This window comes from Oncorhynchus gorbuscha, linkage group LG03, assembly GCF_021184085.1.
Source record: "Oncorhynchus gorbuscha isolate QuinsamMale2020 ecotype Even-year linkage group LG03, OgorEven_v1.0, whole genome shotgun sequence".
Taxonomy (NCBI): Eukaryota; Metazoa; Chordata; class Actinopteri; order Salmoniformes; family Salmonidae; genus Oncorhynchus; species Oncorhynchus gorbuscha.
The window spans coordinates 93,606,028-93,631,105 of record NC_060175.1 but is presented as its reverse complement, the minus strand read 5'-3'; the positions used below and the strand labels follow the sequence as shown (position 1 = coordinate 93,631,105).

The following is a 25,078-nucleotide window of genomic DNA, read 5'->3' as shown; positions in this document are numbered from 1 at the left end:
TGGTTTGATGTTTTTTAACTTGGTGGTTTTTTAAAATAAAATAGTTTTTGTCCATCTGCCTTTTATTACTTTGTATGTTCATGTACAGTACACCTTTCCAAACAGAGGCATATACACAATACTTGATTTATTTAAAAAAAATATTGATCGAGGTACAAACTGTATATTAAACACATTATCCAAGAAACTGTACGTACAGTGTTGAAAATATCCTGACAAAAGCCCTAAACTGTTTTTTTGTTGCTTTGCTTATTTAAGCAAAATAGAATAAACTTCAAGTTACAATTTAGTCTTGGAACTGTAGGTCTCTTGAACAAGGAAGCATCACTGCAGCTTATCTGTTTTGGGGTCCACGTACCAATGAAGATATTCGTGTCACCTCAACTATGGGGCTCCCGAGTGGCACAAGGCACTACATCTCAGTGCTAGAGTCGTCACTAGACACCCTGGTTTGAATCCAGGCGGTATCACATCCGGCCGTCATTGGGAGTCTCATAGGGCAGCGCACAATTTGGCCCAGCATCGTCCATCATTGTAAATAAGAAATTATTCTTAACTAACATATCTAGTTAAATAAAAGGTAAAATAAAAGTACAATATAACAGCAACCACTTTACAAATTATACTCTGAGGTAATGGTACACGTACCGTAATCAGTTGCATATTTTCAATTTAGCTAAAAACAATCAAATGTGGGTGTCCAGATATAAATCAAAGAATGTCACCGCATCTGTTCTCTGATTGAACCAGTTTATTGAACCAGGTATGGGTGTGAACCGTGTGAACCAGGTATGGGTGTGAACCGTGAACCAGGTATGGGTGTGAACCGTGAACCAGGTATGGGTGTGAACCGTGAACCAGGTATGGGTGTGAACCGTGAACCAGGTATGGGTGTGAACCGTGAACCAGGTATGGGTGTGAACCGTGAACCAGGTATGGGTGTGAACCAGGTATGGGTGTGAACCGTGAACCAGGTATGGGTGTGAACCGTGAACCAGGTATGGGTGTGAACCATGAACCAGGTATGGGTGTGAACCAGGTATGGGTGTGAACCGTGAACCAGGTATGGGTGTGAACCAGGTATGGGTGTGAACCGTGAACCAGGTATGGGTGTGAACCATGAACCAGGTATGGGTGTGAACCATGAACCAGGTATGGGTGTGTGAACCAGGTATGGGTGTGAACGTGAACCAGGTATGGGTGTGAACCGTGAACCAGGTATGGGTGTGAACCGTGAACCAGGTATGGGTGTGAACCAGGTATGGGTGTGAACCGTGAACCAGGTATGGGTGTGAACCATGAACCAGGTATGGGTGTGAACCATGAACCAGGTATGGGTGTGAACCATGAACCAGGTATGGGTGTGAACCAGGTATGGGTGTGAACCAGGTATGGGTGTGAACCGTGAACCAGGTATGGGTGTGAACCATGAACCAGGTATGGGTGTGAACCGTGAACCAGGTATGGGTGTGAACCAGGTATGGGTGTGAACCGTGAACCAGGTATGGGTGTGAACCGTGAACCAGGTATGGGTGTGAACCGTGAACCAGGTATGGGTGTGAACCGTGAACCAGGTATGGGTGTGAACCGTGAACCAGGTATGGGTGTGAACCGTGAACCAGGTATGGGTGTGAACCGTGAACCAGGTATGGGTGTGAACCAGGTATGGGTGTGAACCAGGTATGGGTGTGAACCAGGTATGGGTGTGAACCAGGTATGGGTGTGAACCAGGTATGGGTGTGAACCAGGTATGGGTGTGAACCAGGTATGGGTGTGAACCAGGTATGGGTGTGAACCAGGTATGGGTGTGAACCAGGTATGGGTGTGAACCAGGTATGGGTGTGAACCAGGTATGGGTGTGAACCAGGTATGGGTGTGAACCAGGTATGGGTGTGAACCAGGTATGGGTGTGAACCAGGTATGGGTGTGAACCATACACTATAGAAAAATAAGGTGTCAGCGTCAGAACACCAATCTTTCTTTGAGCTGTACTTACGTCGTTTACAAAAATATCAGTGACAAAATACTGGTTGGTCCAACTTCACTAGACAGAAGTTCTGATGAGTATGATTGGTTATTGAAAACAACACCAACTCAAACGTTGCTGGGTGATACAAAATGACCCCAGACTTCCCAACTTGTGAGAGTGGACCACAACATAAAGCACTGAGATGAGGTAGTGCTTTTCCATTCCATTCCTCCTTTCAAGTCAAATCCTCCACTGGATTGGACTTGTGTGTGGGGGGAGGGGGTCAGAGCGCCACCAGATTAATGTCATAGGTCCCTGTTCTGAGTCTTTCCCACCCAGGAGTGGACCAGCTGAATCCTCCTCCAGCTTAACAGCCACAGCGTCTTAGGCACCATCATCATTGCAGACACCTCCCCTTGAGCAAACTGTAGCTATCAGTTCAAAAATCTCTCCACGATTTCATCACAACAGTTTCCGATTCAATATCTCCCAGACCATGCGTCTCCTGAAGTAGGGCATGTGTTTCTGTCAATTGGAGGGAAGGGAAATATTGAGTTAGTTACTCATAGTCAAGTCATTGGATTGTAGGACATTCCTGTACTGGCAGGACTGCTCATGCTTACCGTAACACTTCCATTAAACCCAGAGTCTCCAGCACGTCGCGGTCTCATAGTAACCGGCCATCACTTCACATTTGAGCAAATAAACGGCAGTCTCTTACAAGTGCCGGTTGTAAAACGATGCGTGCACGCTTTAGGCCAGTCTGCTCCAGTAGAATTTCAGAATCTCTACCTCACGCTAAATGATTGATCCCTGCTTGTCAAAACGCAAGTCTGTCCATGTAACCAGTGAAAAATACTAATCAATTCATCCCGTTTGAAACAGATGCAGTGCATTCCATATGCAACCAGTGTTCTGAATATCAAACAGGGCTATTGGTGATAGAACATTACATGAGTGAGAAAACTGAATCATAACAGGGTGATCCGGGCTTTGCACACAGACTGTATTAAACACTGGCCTCCAATACAAGCCTGTCTCTAACAGACACAGGGGCAGCTTGGCTCCTGGGATATTTATTGAAGTTTTACAGTACTTACTTGTGTGAATGTGATTGGCTTGTCTTTGGTGACGTACTCTGCATATTTACATGTGAACATTCCACAGTCATTTCCGTTCATCTGCTGAGGAATCTCCTAATGGGAGAAATATTTGAGATAAATGTTAAAAGATGGCAACATCCGTCAGTGATGTGTTAAGGAATGTTGAGTTGACCGAGATCCCTGTTAGATATATAACACTCACATGGCGTTTCTTGCTCTGCACAGTCCATTCTGCGGTATCCAGGTCTTTGCCCTTCTTGTCCTTGCTTTCCTGCTGCAGATATTGCAGCAGTATCCTGCAGGCTTCGTCATTGTTCCCTCCCATTGAATCAAAGTATGTGATACTCTTCTTACGGAGATCCACTACCTGCGAAGAGAAGGATGTTAAAATACACATCACACTTCAGATCGTGTGATTCACACTACAGGGCCGAACTGAACCACACTGTCCTGGCTCTGATATTTTGTTTTGACACCGTCCTTTCCAGAAAGGTTCCAGGCAAGCCCAGTACAGCTCTGCTCTTTAGATGGAATCAGGCATTGCTGACTGGAGAAGAGTTGCAGTATAATAGTTAGTTATAACAGGGCTGCTGTTCAGTACTCACAGAGAGGCACCAGTGCACCCCCAGGTGGACAGGCACCAGTATGACGTCCATTGAGAAGATGTCCATCTTTTTGGTCCAGCGGCGTACGGCAGAGTAGCCTGCGCTGCGTAGCTTGGGGAAAAAGAAGGTGTTGAAGGTGTGGACCGTCGGCAGGCTGGGATCCTTACTGCGCTCCACCAGCAGGTTCATGTAGAAGTTGATCACCTGCAGAGTAAAAAGGAGAGGCAACGGATGAAGAAAATACAACATAGGTACACCACTGCGTACGCACGCCGTCCAGTACACCACTGCGTACGCACGCCGTCCAGTACACCACTGCGTACGCACGCCGTCCAGTACACCACTGCGTACGCACGCCGTCCAGTACACCACTGCGTACGCACGCCGTCCAGTACACCACTGCGTACGCACGCCGTCCAGTACACCACTGCGTACGCACGCCGTCCAGTACACCACTGCGTACGCACCCCGTCCAGTACACCACTGCGTACGCACCCCGTCCAGTACACCACTGCAGACACTACTGTAAATATCGTGTCCAGTACACTACTGCAGTGGTTCTCAACTGGTTTTTCCTCAAGACCCAACCAGGTTCTCTGTCACGACCCAACTCACATTTCGAAAAAGAATCACCAAAATACAATCTGGAAAACAATTTAATGCTATATTGATAGTAAATGTATAAATTATATGGTTAGTTTTTCATTGTCAATAATACACTTTTGCCCATATTCTTGATGTATGTTAAACTCACTGGCTTGAGACCACAAAACAACCATACAGAATGCTGCTAATCTCTCCATATTGAATAAATATATTAAATGTAAGTTCATTATAATTTCTACACACTTTCTACATAGTTTAAGTAATTTACATTAAAACAATATTATTATTTTTTGCAACCCACTGGTTGAGATTCTCTACACACCTGTCCAGCACACTATAGACTAGAGGTTGACCGATTTAAATCAGGGCCGATTTCAAGATTTCATAACAACTCGGTAATCAGCATTTTTGGATGCCGATTACATTGCATTCCACGAGGAGACTGCGTGGCAGGCTGACTATCTGTTATGAGAGTGCAGCAAGGAGCCAAGGTAAGGTGCTAGCTAGAATTAAACTTATCTTATAAAAATCGATCTTCACATAATCATTAGTTAACCTAGTAATATCAACAACCATGTGTAGTTAACTAGCTTGTCCTGCGTTGCATATAATCAATGAGGTGCCCGTTAATTTATCATCGAATCACAGACTACTTCGCCAAAGGGGTGATGATTTAACAAAAGCGCATTCGCAATGTACCTAACCATAAACATCAATGCCTTTCTTAAAATCAATACACAGAAGTTTTTTTTATTTTTTAAACCTGCATATTTAGTTAACATTAATTTATTTTATCAGGCAATATTAACTAGGGAAATTGTGTCACTTCTCTTGCGGTCATTGCACGCAGAGTCAGGGTATATGCAACAGTTTGGGCAGCCTGGCTCGTTGCAAGCTAATTTGCCAGAATTTTACATAATTATGACATAACATTGCACAGCCTTCAATGTAACAGAAATATTTAGACTGATGGATGCCACCCGTTAGATAAAATACAGAAAGGTTCTGTATTTCACTGAAAGAATAACGTCTTGTTTTCGAAATTATAGTTTCCGGATTTTACCATACTAATGACCAAAGGCTCGTATTTCTGTGTTTATTATATTATAATTAAGTCTATGATTTGACATTTGATAGAGCAGTCTGACTGAGCGGTGGTAGGCAGCAGCAGGCTCGTAAGCATCCATTCAAACTTTACTGCGTTTGCCAGGAGCTCTTTGCAATGCTTGATTCACTGCGCTGTTTATGACTTCAAGCCTATCAACTCCCTAGATTAGGCTGGCAATACTAAAGTGCCTATTAGAACATCCAACAGTCAAAGGTATAAGAAATACAAATGTTATAGAGAGAGAGAAATCGTAGACGCGTCATAATTCCTATAACTACAACCGAAAACTTCTTAACTAGGAATATTGAACAACAAGCTTTCATATGTTCTGAGTTAGATACTTAAACGTTAGCTTTTTTACAATGGCACATATTGCATCATTGCTTTCTTCTCCAACACTGTTTTTGCATTATTTAAACCAAATTGAGCATGTTTAAATTATTTATTTGAGACTAAATAGATTTTATGTATATTTTTTTATATATTAAGTTAAAATAAAAAATGGACATTGTTCATTCAGTATTGTTGTAATTGTCATTACACATAGTGGGGCAAAAAAGTATTTAGTCAGCCACCAATTGTGCATGTTCTCCCACTTAAAAAGACGAGTCCTGTAATTTCCATCATAGGTACACTTCAACATGACAGACAAAATGAGAAAAAAAATCCAGAAAAATCACATGGTAGGATTTTTAATGAATTTATTTGCAAATTATGGTGGAAAATAAGTATGTGGCCAATAACAAAAGTGTCTCAATACTTTGTTAATTACCCTTTGTTGGCAATGACAGAGGTAAAACGTTTTCTGTAATTCTTCACAAGGTTTTCACACACTGTTGCTGGTATTTTGGCCCATTCCTCCATGCAGATCTCCTCTAGAGCAGTGATGTTTTGGGGCTGTTGCTGGGCAACACGGTCTTTCAACTCCCTCCAAAGATTTTCTATGGGGTTGAGATTTGGAGACTGGCAAGGCCACTCCAGGACCTTGAAATGCTTCTTACGAAGCCACTCCTTCGTTGCCCAGGCGGTGTGTTTGGGATCATTGTCATGCTGAAAGACCCAGCCACGTTTCATCTTCAATGCCCTTGCTGATGGAAGGAGGTTTTCACTCAAAATCTCACGATACATGGCCCCATTCATTCTTTCCTTTACATGGATCAGTCATCCTGGTCCCTTTGCATAAAAACAGCCCCAGAGCATGATGTTTCCACCCCCATGCTTCACAGTAGGTATGATGTTCTTTGGATGCAACTCAGCATTCTTTGTCCTCCAAACAAGATGAGTTGAGTTTTTACCAAAAAGTTATATTTTGGTTTCATCTGACCATATCATATTCTCCCAATCTTCTTCTGGATCATCCAAATGCTCTCTAGCAAACTTCAGACGGGCCTGGACATGTACTGGCTTAAGCAGGGGGACACGCCTGGCACTGCAGGATTTGAGTCCCTGGCGGCATAGTGTCTTACTGATGGTAGGCGTTGTTACTTTGGTCCCAGCTCTCTGCAGGTCATTCACTAGTGTACCTATGATGAAAATGACAGGCCTCTCATCTTTTTAAGTGGGAGAACTTGCACAATTGGCGGCTGACTAATAACTTTTTTGCCCCACTATACACATACAGTTGAAGTTGGAAGTTTATATACACTTAGGTTGGAGTCATTAAAACTCGTTTTTCAACCACTCCACAAATTTCTTGTTAAACAACCTATAGTTTTGGCAAGTCTGACAGGACATCTACTTTGGGCATGACAAGTAATTTTTTCAACAATTGTTTACAGATGATTTCACTTTAAAAAATCACGAATCACAATTTCAGTGGGTCAGAAGTTTACATACACTAAGTTGACTGTTCCTTTAAACAGCTTGGAAAATTGCAGAAAATTATGACATGGCTAATTGACATCATTTGAGTCAATTGAAGGTGTACCTGTGGATGTATTTCAAGGCCTACCTTCAAACTCAGTGCCTCTTTGCTTGACATCATGGGGAAATCAAAAGAAATCAGCCAAGACCTCAGAATACATTTTGTAGGCATCCACAAGTCTGGTTCATCCCTGGGAGCAATTTACAAACGCCTGAAAGTACATTCATCTGTACAATCAATAGTGCGCAAGTATAAACACCATTGGACCACGCTGCCTTCATACCACTCAGGAAGGAGACGCGCTCTGTCTCCTACAGATGAATGTACTTTGGTGCAAAAAGTGCAAATCAATCCCAGAATAACAGCAAAGGACCTTGTGAAGATGCTGGAGGAAACGGGTACAAAATTATCTATATCCACAGTAAAACAAGTCCTATATCGACATAACCTGAAAGGCCGCTCAGCAAGGAAGAAGCCACTGCTCCAAACCCACCATATAAAAGCCAGACTACGGTTTGCAACTGCACATGGAGACAAAGATCGTACTTTTGGGGGAAATGTCCTCTGGTCTGATGAAACAAAAATAGAACTGTTTGGCCATAATAACCATTGTTATGTTTGGAGGAAAAATGGGGAGGCTTTCAAAACTGAAGAACACCATCCCAACCGTGGCAGCATAATGTTGTGGGGGTGCTTAGCTGCAGGAGGGACTGGTGCACTTCACAAAATAGATGGCATCATGAGTGAGGAAAGCCCTGACCTCAATCCCATAGAAAATTTGTGGGCAGAACTGAAAAAGCGTGGGCGAGCAAGGAGGCCTACAAACCTGTCTCAGTTACACCAGCTCTGTCAGGAGGAATAGGACAAAATTCACCGAAATTATTGTGGGAAGCTTGTGGAAGGCTACCCGACACGTTTGATGCTACCAAATACTAATTGAGTGTATGTAAACATCTGACCCAGTGGGAATGCGATTAAATAAATAACAACTGAAATAAATCTACTATTATTCTGACATTTCACTTTCTTAAAATCAAGTGGTGATCCAAAATGGCCTAAAACAGGGATTTTTTTTACTAGGATTAACCTCTTGGTGTTAGGGGGCAGTATTTTCATTTTTGAAAAAAAAGCTTTGGATAGAAAACACTAAAGTTTCCAAAACTGTAAAGATATTGTCTGTGAGTATAACAGAACTGATGTGCATGCGAAAGCCTGAGAAAAATCCAATCCGGAAGTGCCCCCCCCCAGGTTTTGAAAGCGCTGCGTTCCAATGACTCCCTATATGGCTGCGAATGTACCATAAACGAGCTTACGCTTTCTACATATTCCCCAAGGTGTCTACAGCATTGTAACATAGTTGTATGCATTTCTGTTGAAGAATAGCCGTATGGGGACACATTGCGTAAGTGGTCACATGGTGGCTCCGAGAGAGATTCTCGCGTAAAGTGCAGAGGTAGCCATTACTCCAATCTGTCCTAGAGAAAAAGGAATTGTCCCGACGGATACATTATCGAATAGATATTAGAAAAACACCTTGAGGATGGATTCTAAACCACGTTTGCCATGTTTCTGTCGATATTATGGAGCTAATTTGGAATATTTTTCGGCGTTGTGGTGACCGCAATTTCCAGGCGATTTCTCAGCCAAAACGTGAAGAACAAACGGAGCTATTTCGCCTACAAAAATAATATTTTGGGAAAAAATGAACTTTGGCTGTCTACCTGGGAGTCTTGTGAGTGAAAACATCCGAAGTTCAAAGGTAAACGATTTAATTTGATTGCTTTTCTGATTTCCGTGACAAGTTTGCCTGCTGCTAGCAAGGCATAATGCTAAACTTACACAAATGCTCGTCTAGCGTTGGCTGTAAATCATATTTTGAAAATCTGAGATGACAGGGTGATTAACCTCTAGCGTCGAACAATCCCGTATCCGGGAGTGTAATTATAGCCTCAAGCTCATTACCATAACGCAAAGTTAACTATTCATGAAAATCGCAAATGAAATGAAATAAATATATTCACTCACAAGCTTAGCCTTTTGTTAACAACACTGTCGTCTCAGATTTTCAAAATATGCTTTTCAACCATAGCTACACAAGCATTTGTGTAAGAGTATTGATAGCTAGCATAGCATTAAGCCTAGCATTCAGCAGGCAACATTTTCACAAAAACAAGAAAAGCATTCAAATAAAATAATTTACCTTTGAAGAACTTCAGATGTTTTCAATGAGGAGACTCAGTTAGATAGCAAATGTTCAGTTTTTCCAAAAAGATTACTTGTGTAGGAGAAATCGCTCTGTTTTGTTCATCACATTTGGCTAAGAAAAAAATCCGAAAACGCAGTCTCTACATCGCCAAACTTTTTACCAAATTAACTCCATAATATTGACAGAAACATGGCAAACGTTGTTTAGAATCAATCCTCAAGGTGTTTCTCACATATCTATTCGATGATAAATCATTCGTGGCAGCAAAGCAAACTAAAAATACACGCAGCTGGAGATTACGCAATAATTGCAACGGAGGACACCAAGCGGCCACCTGGTAGATGTAGTCTCTTAACCTCTTAAGCCCACCCGATACGCAGGCGCCCCATCTAGCCATCTGGAAATGCAAATGCGCTACGCTAAATGCTAATAGCACTCGTTAAAACTAAAACGTTCATTAAAACACACATGCAGGGTACTGAATTAAAAGCTACACTCGTTGGGAATCTAGCCAACAAGTCAGATTTTTTAAATGCTTTTCGGCGAAAGCATGAGAAGCTATTATCTGATAGCATGCAACACCACGAAATACCTGAAGGGGACGTAAACAAAATAATTAGCATAGCCGGCGCTACACAAAACACAGAAATAAAATATAAAACATTGATTACCTTTGACAAGCTTTTGTTGGCACTCCTAGATGTCCCATAAACATCACTATTGGGTCTTTTTTAAAAATTAAATATGTCCATATATACCCTAAATATCGATCTATGAAAAGCGTGTGATCCAGGAAAAAACACTGTTTTAAAACGCAACATCATTTTTTTTTTTTATTAAAAAAGTCGACGATAAACTTTCACAAAACACTTCGAAATACTTTTGTAATCCAACTTTAGGTATTAGTAAACGTTAATAATCTATCAAATTGATCACGGGGCGATGTGTATTCAATAGCTCCACGTCTTGAAATCATGGTCGAAAATGTACCCTCCAAAACATCCTGTCGGAGACCGGAAGGAATGGGCTCTCTCTTACTCGTTTGACCAAGAAACAAAGCCCAGGCAATTGACAAGACTGGCAACATCGTGTGGAAGCTGTAGGACTTGCAATCTCAGCCCCATGTAATTTGGTTTCCCATAGACAATACATGTAAGTGGCGCATGGATATTTTTCCCAGCTTTCGTGATCAGTTTTTCTTGCGCTTTTTCGATGAAACACACGCTCTGTTATAGTCACAGCCATGATTTAACCAGTTTTAGAAATGTCAGAGTTTTCTATCCACACATACTAATCATATGCATATACTATATACCTGGCATGAGTAGCAGGACGCTGAAATGTTGCGCGATTTTTAACAGAATGTTTGAAAAAGTAAGGGGTAACCTTAAGAGGTTTTAAGGTCAATCTTCCAATGATTTGCCTACAAATACGTCACAATGCTGTCGACACCTTGGGGAAACGATAGAAAGTCTAAGCTCATTTGTGACCCATACACAGCCATATAAGGAGACATTGGAACACAGCACATTCAATATCTGGGGCACTTCCTGTATTAAATTTCATCTTGGTTTCGCCTGTAGAATTAGTTCTGTGGCACTCACAGACAATATCTTTGCAGTTTTGGAAACGTCAGTGTTTTCTTTCCAAAGCTGTCAATTATATGCATAGTCGAGCATCTTTGTGACAAAATATCTTGTTTAAAACGGGAACGTTTTTTTATCCATAAATTAAAAGAGCGCACCCCATATCCAAAAAGTTAAAAGGCTAAGATGTGTTCCAATATATTTCACTTGTGATTTTCATGAATAGGAATATTTTCTAGGAAGATTTATGTCCGTTGCGTTATGCTAATTAGTGTCAGATGATTATAACGGTCCCGTTCACGGGCTGGGCGTCAATACAGGTTAAATGTCCGGAATTGTTTAAATGCATTTGGCTAAGGTGTATGTAAACTTCTGACTTCCAACTGTATGCATAAATACACACAAAAATAAATTAAATAATTGGTAGTTTAATCAGCATTGGCTTTTTTTGGTCCCCCAATAATCAGTATCAGAGTTGAAAAATCAGAATCGGTCGACCTCTACTACAGACACGTGTCCAGTACACTACAGACACGTGTCCAGTACACTACAGACACGTGTCCAGTACACTACAGACACGTGTCCAGTACACTACAGACACGTGTCCAGTACACTACAGACACGTGTCCAGTACACTACAGACACGTGTCCAGTACACTACAGACACGTGTCCAGTACACTACAGACACGTGTCCAGTACACTACAGACACGTGTCCAGTACACTACAGACACGTGTCCAGTACACTACAGACACGTGTCCAGTACACTACAGACACGTGTCCAGTACACTACAGACACGTGTCCAGTACACTCAATTGTCACTCACACACTAAAATAAGAACAACTCCCATTAGGCACAGAAAAATGATCAGGCAGCAGCATGACAAACAGAAGCAGTGTGATGAGCTCACCTCATCATTGAGCCAGTTGAGGTGGCTGAGGGTCTGGAGGTCTTTGCGTGTGATGGTGAGTCTGAAGCCTTCACTAAGCACCTCATCCTGGCTGCCTACCGTCAGCGCCCGGCCCACCTCCCCCTCCATATCCTGGATGGCACGGACAAACAATCAAGACGGATGAGCTAAAGGCTAAATGGCATATATCACTCCTCACCTCCTGATAGCGGATGTGTGGTGAGCGTTCTGGCACAGAAATGGTCACTGTGGTGGATGAGGTGAGTTTTCCCCTGCTATGTAAAGAGCTTTGAGTACCAGTATCCAGGCTGTATCACATCCTGCTGTGATGGAGAGTCCCATAGGGCAGCGCACAATTGGCCCAGTGTCGTCCAGGTTTCGCAGTCATTGTAAATAAGAATTTGTTCTTAACTGACTTGCCTACTTAAATTAAATAAAAACCTCAGTTGGTAGAAAAGTGCTATATAAATCCAATCTATTATTATTATTATTATGTACATTCCTGATGCGCACAGCAATCAAGTCAATTTGAAATTACATTTAAAACACCTCAATGTACTTCACCTGTTATGGCTGCTGTCCCTGTACAGGGATCAACATCGGGGGAAATTTCAGAGTGACAACTAAAAATACAATTTCGTAACATTAAACATTCTTGAAAATGCAAGTGTCTTACACCCCTCAAAAGATTAGAATCTTGGTAATCAAACTACGTTTTCCAATTTAAAATAGCTATTACAGACAACAAATCCCTTGCTTTTGTTTGAGAAGAGTAATCAAATATTTAAAAAATGTTGCAATGAAATGTGTAGTTTGTGTGTGTTGAGATATATATATATATATATATATATATACATATACATACACAAAAATGGCCGGAGTTGAATGGAACACCTTAGTGACTGTTCCCTCTGCTCTATACAATCAATACATATGTTTATTTTATGTGATAATAAAAGGCTCATACAATACAAATATTTTTTTAATGTTTTCTTTCACAGTGATAGCGACTCCGACTGGGAGGCCCCGGTGCCAAGCTGCCAAAAGGGCACAGCATGGAGGCGTCGTTGTGTTCTGTGTCGCATGAAATGCACCACTTGTTCAGTTTGCCTCTGCTTTACATCAGAAAGAGACTGCTATGGGACATGGCACAGGCAGCAAAATATTATGACGAGGACTTCCAAGGGGTGTGTACAGTTTAAAAATATATATTTAAAAAAACATTTTTGTGTGTGTGTGTTAGAATTGCTTTTTGATATGTTATATATAGTTATTTGCACTGCTGTATATAGTTATAGGTCATTTCACCAATTCGGCCACTTGGGTACATTTGGGCAACTTGTGTGGGACACCTGGGTGACTTCATGCTAAATGTCATGTAGCTCCACCCATTCCTGAAGTTATCAGTCTGAAACTTTGCACACCTACAGTTGCCCTCTTGTGTTATCCATCACAATTATCTCCAGCATCCTATCTGACTGTGTGGCTATTCTAGTACATGTGAAAGATGGTACTACAACAATAAAAAACAGAAAATGTATGCTCTTTCTTTCTCTTTTCTTCCACCAGATCTACTGTGTTATATTCTCCTACATTTAATTAACATTTCCACAAACGTCAGAATGTTTCCATTCAAATGATACCAAGAATATGCATATCCTTGTCTCTGGGGCTGAGCTACAGGCAGTTAGATTTGGGTATGTCTTCAGGCGGAAATTGAGAACAAAGGGTTGCAGCCATAACAAGTTGCATTTTATTGGCAATGCTCTTTCGCACAATAGACAAAACTAAAAGACAGTGAATGTACCTCAGTGAGCTCAGGGAACTCTGGTTTCTCCTCTGTGGGTTTGGGTTCCTCTATGAAGGGAGCCAGAGGAACCTCCTTCTCCAGAGGGACTCTAACATGCAGCTCCACAGCCCTGTGGCCCAGCTGGCCGTCATCCGAGATACGCTGGACCCCCAGACCACAGCAGAAGAGGGTTAGGTTCAGAGCTATCGCCACAGAGGTGAATGTTTATTTCAGTGGTAAAAGAGCATCTCATTTCATATTCTTATGCAATGATGAATAAATCCTAGAGGGAGAAGTTATTTCTGTGGACCACGGCTGAGGTATGTGTAGGATTATGTATTGAAATGACGAGCGACATCAGACCAATGAGAAGGACAGAGAAAGTACCTGTCGCAGCAGCTGAGCAGTTAGAGCCTCCTGCCCCTCTATCTGCCTCAGTCTCTCCCGGGCACGGAAGTCGTACATGCTAGACCTGGGAAACACAGACACTCAAATTGACTTGAGGAAAGGACTTCTGTAATGGGTTAGAAGAGAGTTTCATTTTTATTTCTACGTAGCATCTAGTATGCACTGGTGCATGGCGATATACAGCTAACTATGAATCTACCAAGAAACAAAAACAGTACCAATCATGAGTGTAAGGAATCGGGGAACTTACAATTCTTTGATCCAGAGCTCAGCTTGGAAGCATGGTACGCTGCAGAGAAAGAGATAGAAAGTAACCAGGCTAGATGGGGACAACAACACACACACACAATAGAAACAAACTATTCAAAATGCTTACCTTGAACTGTCTGGCCTTTTGCCCTTCTGCTCTTTCACAATGATTATGGAGTCCCCATCATGAGCTGTACAGAACAAGACAAGAGGTGACCACAACTACATGACGGTGAGGAGACAAACAGGTAGAGTTTAACCTCTTGCTCCTACCTGACACGCAGGCGTCCCATCTAGTCATCTGGAAATGCAAATGCACTACGCTAAATGCTAATAGCACTCGTTAAAACTCAGTGACTGTCCCACTGGATGTCATAAGGTGAATGCACCAATTTGTAAGTCGCTCTGGATAAGAGCGTCTGCTAAATGACTTAAATGTAATGTAATGTAAACGTTCATTAAAATATACACATGCAGGGTATTGAATTAAAGCTACACTCGTTGTGAATCCAGGCAACAAGTCAGATTTTTTAAATGCTTTTTGGCGAAAGCATGAGAAGCTATTATCTGATAGCATGTAACACCCCAAAAGACCCGCAGGGGACGTAAACAAAATAATTAGCACAGTCGGCGCTACACAAAACGCACAAATAAAATAAAAAACATTCATTACCTTTGACCATCTTCTTTGTTGGTACTCCTAGATGTCCCATAAACATCACTATTGGGTCTTTTTTTAGATTAAATCGGTCCATATATAGCCTAGATATCGATCTATGAAGACTGTGTGATCAACGAAAAAAATAGCGTTTTATAACGTAACGTAATTTTTTCAAATGAAAAAAGTCGACGATAAACTTTCACAAACCACTTCGAAATACTTTTGTAATGCAACTTTAGGTATTAGTAAACGTTAATAAGCGATCAAATTGATCACGAGGCGATGTATATTCTATAGCTGTACGTCTGGAAATAATGTCCGGGTAAATCTCAACCAAAATATCCGGTCGGAGACTGGAAGAACTGTGCTGCCTTGTGTCTGTTTGACCAAGAAACAAATAGTAGGCAAATGACAAGACTGTTGACATCGTGTGGAAGCTGTAGGTATTGCAACCTAGGCCCCATTTAATGTGGTTCACGTTTAACAATTGGTTGAAGTGGCGCATGGATATATTTTCCCATTTTCAGGAAGTGAAAAATGATTGTCTCATGCATTACCTGATGATTGTGAGTCCTGAGAACAGGTGTCCAGTATGGTAACTGGGAAAGGGGCAGACTGTACTGGCTCTTGTCCCCTGGGGCTGAGGTCTGAGTCAGAGGCCCATGGCTGGTCCCCTGCCCCACTGGAGGAGCCCTCACCTGGGCTGGGGACGTTGCTGTACCCCTGGCTGGACTCTGGACGGGGGCTTGGGGGTCGACTGGGGCCCCGTGAGGCATCGCCTGACCCGGCAGGGGACGAACACTGGACCAGACGTCTGCTGGTATTCAGGAAGCTGGTGCTGAGAGTGAGTGAGGGCGAGAGACGGACACAGGTCAGAACTAAGGGGAGGAGAATACTAGAATGGAGCACCAGTACACAAAAATGTATGGACTAAAAGTAGGATTATAAACCCCAAGGAGAAGTAGAAAACATGTGCACTTGCATCAACTTGCCAGTACATGTCATTGAGCATGACTAAAGAAACTCAAACAGGAAATAACCATGCTACGGTCTATTCAATGGTGGTCTGACCAATCGGAATCTATGCTTCAAGATTTGTTTTGATCACGCAGACTGGGACATGTTCCGGGTAGCCTCGGATAATAACATTGATGTATACACAGACACGGTGACTGAGTTCATCAGGAAGTGCATAGGGGATGTTGATCCCACTGGAACTATTAAAAACAGCCCAAATCAGAAACAGTTGATAGATTGCAGCATTCGCTCAAAACTGGAAGCTTGAACCACAGCATTTAACCATGGCAAGATGACTGGGAACATGGTTGAATACAAACAATGGCAATCAACGAGGCAAAACTTCAGTACAGAGACAAAGTAGAGTCGCAATTCAAAAGTTCAGTCACAAGACATGTGGCAGGGTCTACAGACAATCAGACTACAAAGGGAAAACTAGCAATGTCACGGACACCAATGTCTTGCTGCCAGACAAGGTAAACACCTTCCTCGCCCACTTTGAGCATAACACAACACCATCGACGCGGCCTGGAGAACAAGAGCCCCAGAGGTACTGTGGGCTCTTGTTCTCCATGGCTGATGTGAGTAAGACAGTTAAGCGTTTTAACCCTCGCAAGGCTGCCGGTATTGCTAGCTGCGTCCTCAGAGCATGCGCAGACCAGCAGGCTGGTGTGTTTATGGACATATTCAATCTCTCCCTATTAGAGGTCGACCGATTAATTAGGGCTGATCTCAAGTATACATAACAATCGGAAATCGGAATTTTTGGGCAACCGATTTATATATATATTTTTTTATACCTTTATTTAACAAGGCAAGTCAGTTAAGAACACATTCTTATTTTCAATGACGGCCTAGGAACGGTGGGTTAACTGCCTCGTTCAGGGGCAGAACGATAGATTTTCACCTTGTCAGCTCGGGGGATACAATCTTGCAACCTTACAGTTAACTAGTCCAGCGCAATAACGACCTGCCTCTCTCTCGTTGCACTCCACAGGGAGACTGCCTGTTACACGAATGCAGTAAGCCAAGGTAAGTTGCTAGCTAGCATTAAACTTACCTTATAAAAAACAATCAATCATAATCACTAGTTAACTACACATGGTTGATGATATTACTAGATATCGTGTACAAGCATACAAGTATCTAAGTATCTGACTGAGCGGTGGTAGGCAGAAGCAGGCGCATAAACATTTGTTCAAACAGCACTTTCGTCCGTTTTGCCAGCAGCTCTTTGTTGTGCGTCAAGCATTGCGCTGTTTATGACTTCAAGCCTATCAACTCCCGAGATGAGGCTGGTGTAACCGAAGTAAAATGGCTAGCTAGTTAGCGCGCGCTAATAGTGTTTCAAACGCCACTCGCTCTGAGCCTTCTTGTAGTTGTTCCCCTTGCTCTGCAGGGGTAACGCTGCTTCGATGGTGGCTGCTGTCGATGTGTTCCTGGTTTGAGCCCAGGTAGGGGCGAGGAGAGGGACGGAAGCTATACTGTTACACTGGCAATACTAAAGTGCTTATAAGAACATCTAATTGTCAAAGGTATATGAAATACAAATGGTATAGAGAGAACTAGTCCTATAATTCCTATAATAACTACAACCTAAAACTTCTTACCTGGGAATATTGAAGACTCATGGTAAGACGAACCACCAGCTTTCATATGTTCTCATGTTCTGAGCAAGGCACTGAAACGTTAGCTTTCTTACATGGCACATATTGCACTTTTACTTTGTCTTTGCATTATTTAAACCAAATTGAACATGTTTCATTATTTATTTGAGGCTAATTTGATTTTATTGATGTATTATATTAAGTTAAAATAAGTGTTCATTCAGTATTGTTGTAATTGTCATTATTACAAATATATTTATAAAAATGTAAAAAACGGCCGATTAATCGGTATAGGCCTTTTTGGTCCTCCAACAACCGGTATCAGTGTTGAAAAATCATAATCGGTCGACTTCTACTCCCTATACCAGTCTGCTGTCCCCACTTGCTTCAAGATGTCCAACATTGTTCCTGTAACCAAGAACACCAAGGTAACTGAACTAAATGACTATCGCCCCATAGCACTCACTTCTGTCATCATGAAGTGATTTGAGAGGCGAGTTAAGGATCATATCACCTTCACCCTACCTTACACCCTAGAACCACTTAAATTTTCTTACCGCCCCAATATAACCACAAGACAATGCAATCGCCATTGCACTGCACACTGCCTATCCCACCTGGACAAGAGAAATACCCATGTAAGAATGCTGTTCATTGACTACAGCTCAGCATTCAACACCATAGTACCCTCCAAGCTCATCATCATGCTCGGGGCCCTGGGTCTGAATCCCACCCTGTGCAACTGGGTCCTGGACTTCTTGACAACCCCCCCCCAGGTGGTAAAGGTAGGAAACAACATCTCCACTTCGCTGATCCTCAAAACTGGGGCCCGACAAGAGTGCATACTCAGCCCCCTCCTGTACTCCATGTTCACACACACCCCAACTCGTAACATCAAGTTTGCAGACAAAACCATAGCCGGCCATAGCAGGGTGCGTTCTCAGCCCTCTCATATACTCCCTGTTCAGCCATGAGTGCGTGGCCATGCACACCTCCAACTTAATCATCAAGTTTGCAGACGACACTAGTGGTAGGCTTGATTACCAACAACGACGAGACGGCCTACAGGGAGGTGGTGAGGGTCAGAAAAAAAACCGCACACTCAAGGTCAACAAAACAAAGGAGATGATGGTGGACTTCAGGAAACAGCAGCGGGAGCACCCCCTATCCTCATAGATGGGGACAGTAAAAGAAGAAGGTGGAAAGTTTTAAGTTCCCCGGCATACACATCACGGACAAACTGAAATGGTCCTCCCACACAGACAGCGTGGTGAAGGTGCAACAGGAAGCTGAAGAAATGTGGCTTGTCACCAAAAACACTCAAACTTTTACAGATGCACAATCGAGAGCATCCTGTTGGGCTGTATCACCACCTGGTACGGCAACTGCTCTGCCGACAACCGTAAGGCTCTCCAGAGGGTAGCGAGGTCTGCATCACTGGGGCAAAACTACCTACACTCCAGGACACCTACACCACCCCGATGTCACAGGAAGGCCATAAAGATCATCAAGGACAACAACCACCCGAGCCACTGCCTGTTCACATCGCTACCATCCAGAAGGTGAGGTCAGTACAGGTGTATCCTGCCATCATCCAGCTGGTTTAGTATGGAGCGTGAGGAGTGTCACCCCTTCTCTATTGGCGCTGTGATTTTGTCCCCTGTCAATTTGGAGATGTCACGTTATAGTAACAATCATAATATACATAGCAGTCCAAATCTAGAAGCTAATTAAAGTCCATTTTGATCTTAGACCAATAGCATTCATGCTTCCTGTTGCGAGGAATCCCTCCTTTTCCACCGTTAACCTTGATAACACCTTTAAGCGACGGGGAGAGCTAGGGATAAATACCATAAGGGATCTATATATAGAAGGGACCTTTGCCTCCATTGCTGAAGGAAATGTATACTCTTCCCAGAAGTAACTTTTTCAGATACCTACAGATTAGACTAAATTAGAAAACAGCTCCCGACATTTGGGAATGCTAAACCTTCCATGTTTGACAGATGCATAAAAATATGCCCCACCTCAGACAAACTGATATCTGGTCAATATGACACTCTTCAATCTGTTAGCACACCTACAGATGCCATTAAGGCAAAATGGGAGGAAGAACTAGGGACATTTCTGTGACAGACTGGGAAGAGAGCTTGGAGTATATACACACCTGCTCCCATTAACTCCAGACATCGTCTCATACAAGTCAAGGTATTACACAGATTACACTATTCCAAAACTAAACTGCATAGGATATTTCCTGATACATCCCCTATGTGTGATAAATGTCAGGCTGCGCAGGGTACACTACTCCACTGCTTTGCCTTATGCTCTAACTAACTTGTATGGTTATTGGTGTGTAATTTTTAGGATCCTCTCTGAAGTTCTAGAGACTTCAATAGACCCAGACCCGCTTCTGATAATCCTGAGAGTGTCTGATTCCCAAAACGGATTAACCAAACCCCCAAAACAACTCATCACTTACATTTCTTTGCCGAAATGAGACTATCTTGCAGTTTTGGAAAAGGAGGGAAGCTCCCTCTACCAAATTATGGCTCAGCGAATTGGCAAACAGTCTACACTTAGAAAGAATTAGATATATATGCCATTTATAATAATATATGCCATTTAGCAGACGCTTTTATCCAAAGCGACTTACAGTCATGTGTGCATACATTCTACGTATGGGTGGTCCCGGGGATCGAACCCACTACCCTGGCGTTACAAGCGCCATGCTCTACCAACTGAGCTACAGAAGGACCAACAGATATTCTGAACAATAACTTATCAACATTTTATCAAATCTGACAGCCTTTTCTCTCTTGCTTGGACCAGTCGGCGCTGTGAATTTGTACATTTTAACGCACTCTCAATTGTAATATTTTAATCTACCTTTGGGCAGCATGTGCTTGCCCCGGCACCTGAGCAGTTGGAGAGGGGTGACATCTACCCTCTTTCTTTCTACATGTCCTGGTTCTGCATGTCTTGTATTATTTGTTTTGTACCTAGAACTCTTGTTGTTTTTGTCCGCTCTTTCATATTTAAATAAGAATTGCATACTTGTCTTTTATACCTATACACCATTCTTGTCTGTTCAATAAAAAATATTAGAACGTAGTACAGGTGCATCAAAGCTGGGACTGAGAGACTGAAAAACAGCATCTATCTCAAGGCCTCAGATTGTTAAATAGCCATCACTAGCTGGCTACCTCCCAGTTACTCAACCCTGCACCTTAGATGCTGGTGCCCCATATACATGGAATCACTGGTCACTTTAATGAAACACTAGGCACTTTAATAATGTTTACATACTGCTTTACTCATCTCATATGTTTACTGTATTCTATTTCTACTGTAATTTAGAATATGCCATTCCGACATTGCTTGTCCTAATATTTATACATTTCTTAATTCTATTATTTTACTTTTAGATTTGTGTATCGTTGTGAGTTGTTAGATATTACTGCACTGTTGGAGCTAGGAACACAAGCATTTCACTACACCCACAACATCATCTGTTAAAAATGTGTATATGTGGCCAATAAACATTGGCTTTGAAATTGTCTGTGTCGACTAGGGAAGTGAGAGGACTGTAGTATTGGCTTTGTGGTTGTTGTACTCACAAGTCTCTGTGTGAGTGCGGAAAGCCATGGGAGCTGCCGTTGTGACACGAGGAGGACTGTCCACCTGAGACCATGGCCAGTAGCTGTCTGTACACCTCCTTCTCCTCCTCACGGACAGACTGGAGACACCCAGAGGACCCAAAACTATTATAAATGGGGCTTTGATATGGAAAAGATGCAACATTACGTCTTAACCAAACTTCCCTCTGGGGAAAGTTATTATATTGTATCTATCCAGGTTTATCTTGGCTGACAAGCAGAATAATAGTAATATAACAAAGTTCACCCAAAACAGCCCAATAGCAAAAGTTCATCCAAAACAGCCCAATAGCAAAAGTTCATCCAAAACAGCCCAATAGCAAAAGTTCATCCAGCACAGCCCAATAGCAAAAGTTCATCCAAAACAGCCCAATAGCAAAAGTTCATCCAAAACAGCCCAATAGCAAAAGTTCAGCAAACGGTGCAGCGAGTGGGATCCATAAAAATACTGGTAGGTGGTATCTGACCTCTTGTGCAGTGCAGCGAGCCCTGGCTCTGAGGAGGCGGTAGGAGGAGCTGCCGTGTGAAGGACTCTGCACCACGCGGATAGGGAAGGTCTTCTCATGCATGCTGGTGATGGAGCCGCTTCCTGTACCTAACCCTGCTGAGGTAAACCGCCTGTGGACAGACAAAGAATTCAATTACATTATTGTGAATGGAACACTATCACACACAGAAAATAAAGCACTTTTAAGCACTTTCTGAAACTCAAACACTTTCACAACCTTGAAATGGTACGGTTCAAAATCAATCTAATTTGAGGTTTTCAAGCACCCATACAATGCTTGATTAATTAATAGCAGAATTAATTTCTCACTGATGAAAAAAGTAAGGCCTATATCTATGGACAATATGAGCATACCTATTTGATGTAGGTGTTCTGAAGTGGGTCCTTCCCAGGTGGGGAGAGGGACATGGCTTAGAGGTGCTGCTGGAGGAAGGAGGCTGACTGACAGAGTGCCCATTTGTTTTGGGTGCTTCACGATGTGTAAGAGCCATGGAAACTTTCCGTCTGCAGACCGTCGATCCCACCATCGACTTCTCAAATATATAGGACTCTGCAGTGAAGAAAGGAGGAAATAGAGTGTCCATTTAGAGTGAGTGCATAGAGTGCGACATTCGTGACATTTCCAGCCGGCAAAGACATTCTTAGAATAGAGTTTAGAAAATGTACAACAGTCTTGCCTGATTTAGAGCTTTTCCATTTCAGAGTTGTTGAGGGAGCAACAACAGTCCCATCCAGAGGAGTAGAGTTCCTCACCTCGAGGACCTGAAAACACCACCATTAAAACACAGGATATTAATGTTCAATATGAATATAACAAAGTTCTGGACTGCAGTAAACTGGAGTAATGAATGCGTAGAAATCTACTACTAGGCCTATATTTAAAAAGTATCTTAAGAGAAGGAGTGCTGATCTAGGATCAGGTCCCCCCTCGTATTTATTATGATTTAAAAGTCAAAGCCGATCCAAGATCAGCACACCCTACTCCGAGATGGTTTGCAAATTATGGGCCCTGAAACAGAGCTCCAATACCTCAGTTTCTTCCCAGACAATTGAGGGAGGGGGTGCAAAGGTTGAGGGCTCCAGTTGGGGCTCTTCTCCTGGGTGTTCTTCTAGAGGACCAGGGGAAGCAGGCAGTATGTTCCTCAAGGTAGGGGTCACACTGTTCCGTACCCACGAAGCCACATCGGCACTATGGCTCTTCACCCCTTCAGCCGCAGTCTTTACTGTATCAACAAGATCCCCTGTAATAGACATACATGCAGTCTAAGACAGGGAGCCATGGTTTGTTTATAGATCACAGTATACACAGTGCCAAGAACATGTTAGACAAGATATATGCTTATGACTGCATGGCCATGGCTGCAGCAAAGCTTACCCATCTGGAATTTCTTCACTGCTAGGGCTTGGTCATCATGGTCAACAGCCTCTCTGTCCTCCAAACTTTGAGAAAAAGGGGAAAACATTCAAAATGAGAATAAGCCAGAGACCCAGTCAGTGATAGCGGGTATTGTCATTAGAACTCTCATAGCTAGTTAACTACATTCACATTAGACAGCGACCTGTTACAATCCACTCCATACATAGGGGTTGTTGAGTAAGCAAGTCAGACAATGTGTGCCATACCTGCTAGCATCTCATCACAATTTCTAATGAACTAGACAGCAAATTTACAACTCAGACATAACTAACAGACAACTAGTTGTCATAAAACAAACTGACTGGTCATCCCTTGTCACCACCAACTGAAACTAAACTAAATTATTTAACTAACTTTCTAAACAACAAATATAATAACAGATAACGTTAGTCAGCTATTATAGCTAATATTAACCTTAACTTACCATTCGATGGGTCTTTTTCTCCTGATCGGACGCCGTTGTTGTATTCCATGTGTATCAACGTTATCCTGTTGGTCGGGAGCTGGCAGACCGTAGCGGAGATTAGCGAAGCCCGTTCCAATCCATTCGTAAAATTTATTGAACATGTTTAGCTAGAGAAGTTTAAAACCTCCCGCCCGCGAAAAAAAGGTATCCATATGGTTGCTTCCAACCTGCCTGCCAGCGCAGCCAAAAGCACATAAAGCCACCCAACGTCATTCGGCCGGGGCAAGTAAATCGTAGCTAGTTGACCAACACTACTAATCAGGTTACCTTCCCCTTCCCTTGAAATGAGTTAGTTATTTAGCTCGCACAGCTAACCAGGTTGAAAACTGGTTAGCTAAACTAGCTAGCTAACAAGCTTGTTGTATGTGGCTTTAGCTACTAGGATTTTAATCCGCACTTGACTGAGTTTAATCACTAGTACCACATTCTACAATGCAATTGATGTTTCTTAATTAATCAAGGGGCCAAAAATAACGCAATGTAATACTTCAAATACAAAAATACGGTGTATAAACTCACTAAACGATAACCTCTCCCGCTTCTTCCTCATTCAAAACCACAACATGGCTGAGCTCGAAATTGTACCATGAAACGTTTTCATTGGATGAGCATCTCGAGTAGATCAAAGTATTCTGAAACGTGATTGGCTGATTGGCTTGCTTTTTTTATGGCGCAATTTTGATGTTCACAGATTTCGACACGCATATTATATTCTACACGGATTTTTCTGTTGTATTCTATTTAGAGTCTGAGATACAAAAAAAATGGAAGATTGGTGAGTCCATTTTTTAAATTTTATTTTAGAGGTAAATGCAATAAACATTCACATTCCCGTTCTAATAAATACATATGTATTATGTACAGCAAGAATTGTAAAAATAAATAATAATAATTCTAACACATTCATATGGAATAACACACAATGCACTTAGCCAAGAGGCACATATTTACACATGCAAATAAGACTATTCCAAGGCCACAAATTTCATACACATATATGAACCATTCAGGGTGTTATGTAAGCAAATACAGTACTTGTCAAAAGTTTGGAGACACCTACTAATTCCAGGGTTTTTCTTAATGTTTTACTATTCTATATTGTAAAATAATAGTGAAGACATCAAAACTATGAAGTAACACATATGGAATCATGTAGTAACCAAAAAAGTGTTCAAATCAAAATATATGTTATATTTGAAATTATTAAAAGTAGCCACCCTTCACCTCGATGACAGCTTTGCACACTCTTGGCATTCTCTCAACCAGCTTCATGAGGTAGTCACCTGAACTACATTTCAATTAACAGGTGTGCCTTGTAAAACGTTAATTTGTGGAATT

The 25,078-nt window shown here is 42.1% G+C and overlaps 1 protein-coding gene across 3 annotated transcripts; it reads right to left on the bottom strand.

Moving 5' to 3' along the window:
* Positions 1-1,386: 1,386 nt before the first annotated feature.
* On the bottom strand, positions 1,387-24,330 carry LOC124032263 (sentrin-specific protease 1-like). Of its 3 annotated transcripts, none has more exons than XM_046344523.1 (17): positions 23,699-24,330; positions 23,233-23,297; positions 22,887-23,098; positions 22,535-22,619; positions 22,212-22,407; positions 21,817-21,967; positions 21,311-21,429; positions 15,624-15,904; positions 14,533-14,596; positions 14,407-14,445; positions 14,136-14,220; positions 13,767-13,910; positions 11,960-12,091; positions 3,678-3,881; positions 3,275-3,439; positions 3,070-3,165; positions 1,387-2,494 (listed from the first exon to the last, which is right to left on the bottom strand). In XM_046344523.1, exons 1-17 carry the CDS (start codon positions 23,839-23,841, stop codon positions 2,432-2,434), a joined length of 2,244 nt encoding a protein of 747 aa, XP_046200479.1. In that variant the 5' UTR covers positions 23,842-24,330; the 3' UTR covers positions 1,387-2,431. The 3 variants fall into 3 exon arrangements, with proteins under 3 accessions (XP_046200479.1, XP_046200481.1, XP_046200480.1); XM_046344525.1 differs by having other exon boundaries at positions 15,765-15,904; XM_046344524.1 differs by lacking the exon at positions 11,960-12,091.
* Positions 24,331-25,078: the final 748 nt, after the last annotated feature.

Excerpts from the sequence above, each read along its gene's own strand:
- LOC124032263 (XM_046344523.1), bottom strand. The coding sequence starts at position 23,841 with ATGTTCAATAAATTTTACGAATGGATTGGAACGGGCTTCGCTAATCTC. Across the intron at positions 21,430-21,816 it reads CTCGCTGCACTGCACAAGAG|TCTGTCCGTGAGGAGGAGAA; the intron begins GTCAGATACCAC and ends GGGTGTCTCCAG. Across the intron at positions 13,911-14,135 it reads CTGCTCAGCTGCTGCGACAG|CGTATCTCGGATGACGGCCA; the intron begins GTACTTTCTCTG and ends CTGGGGGTCCAG.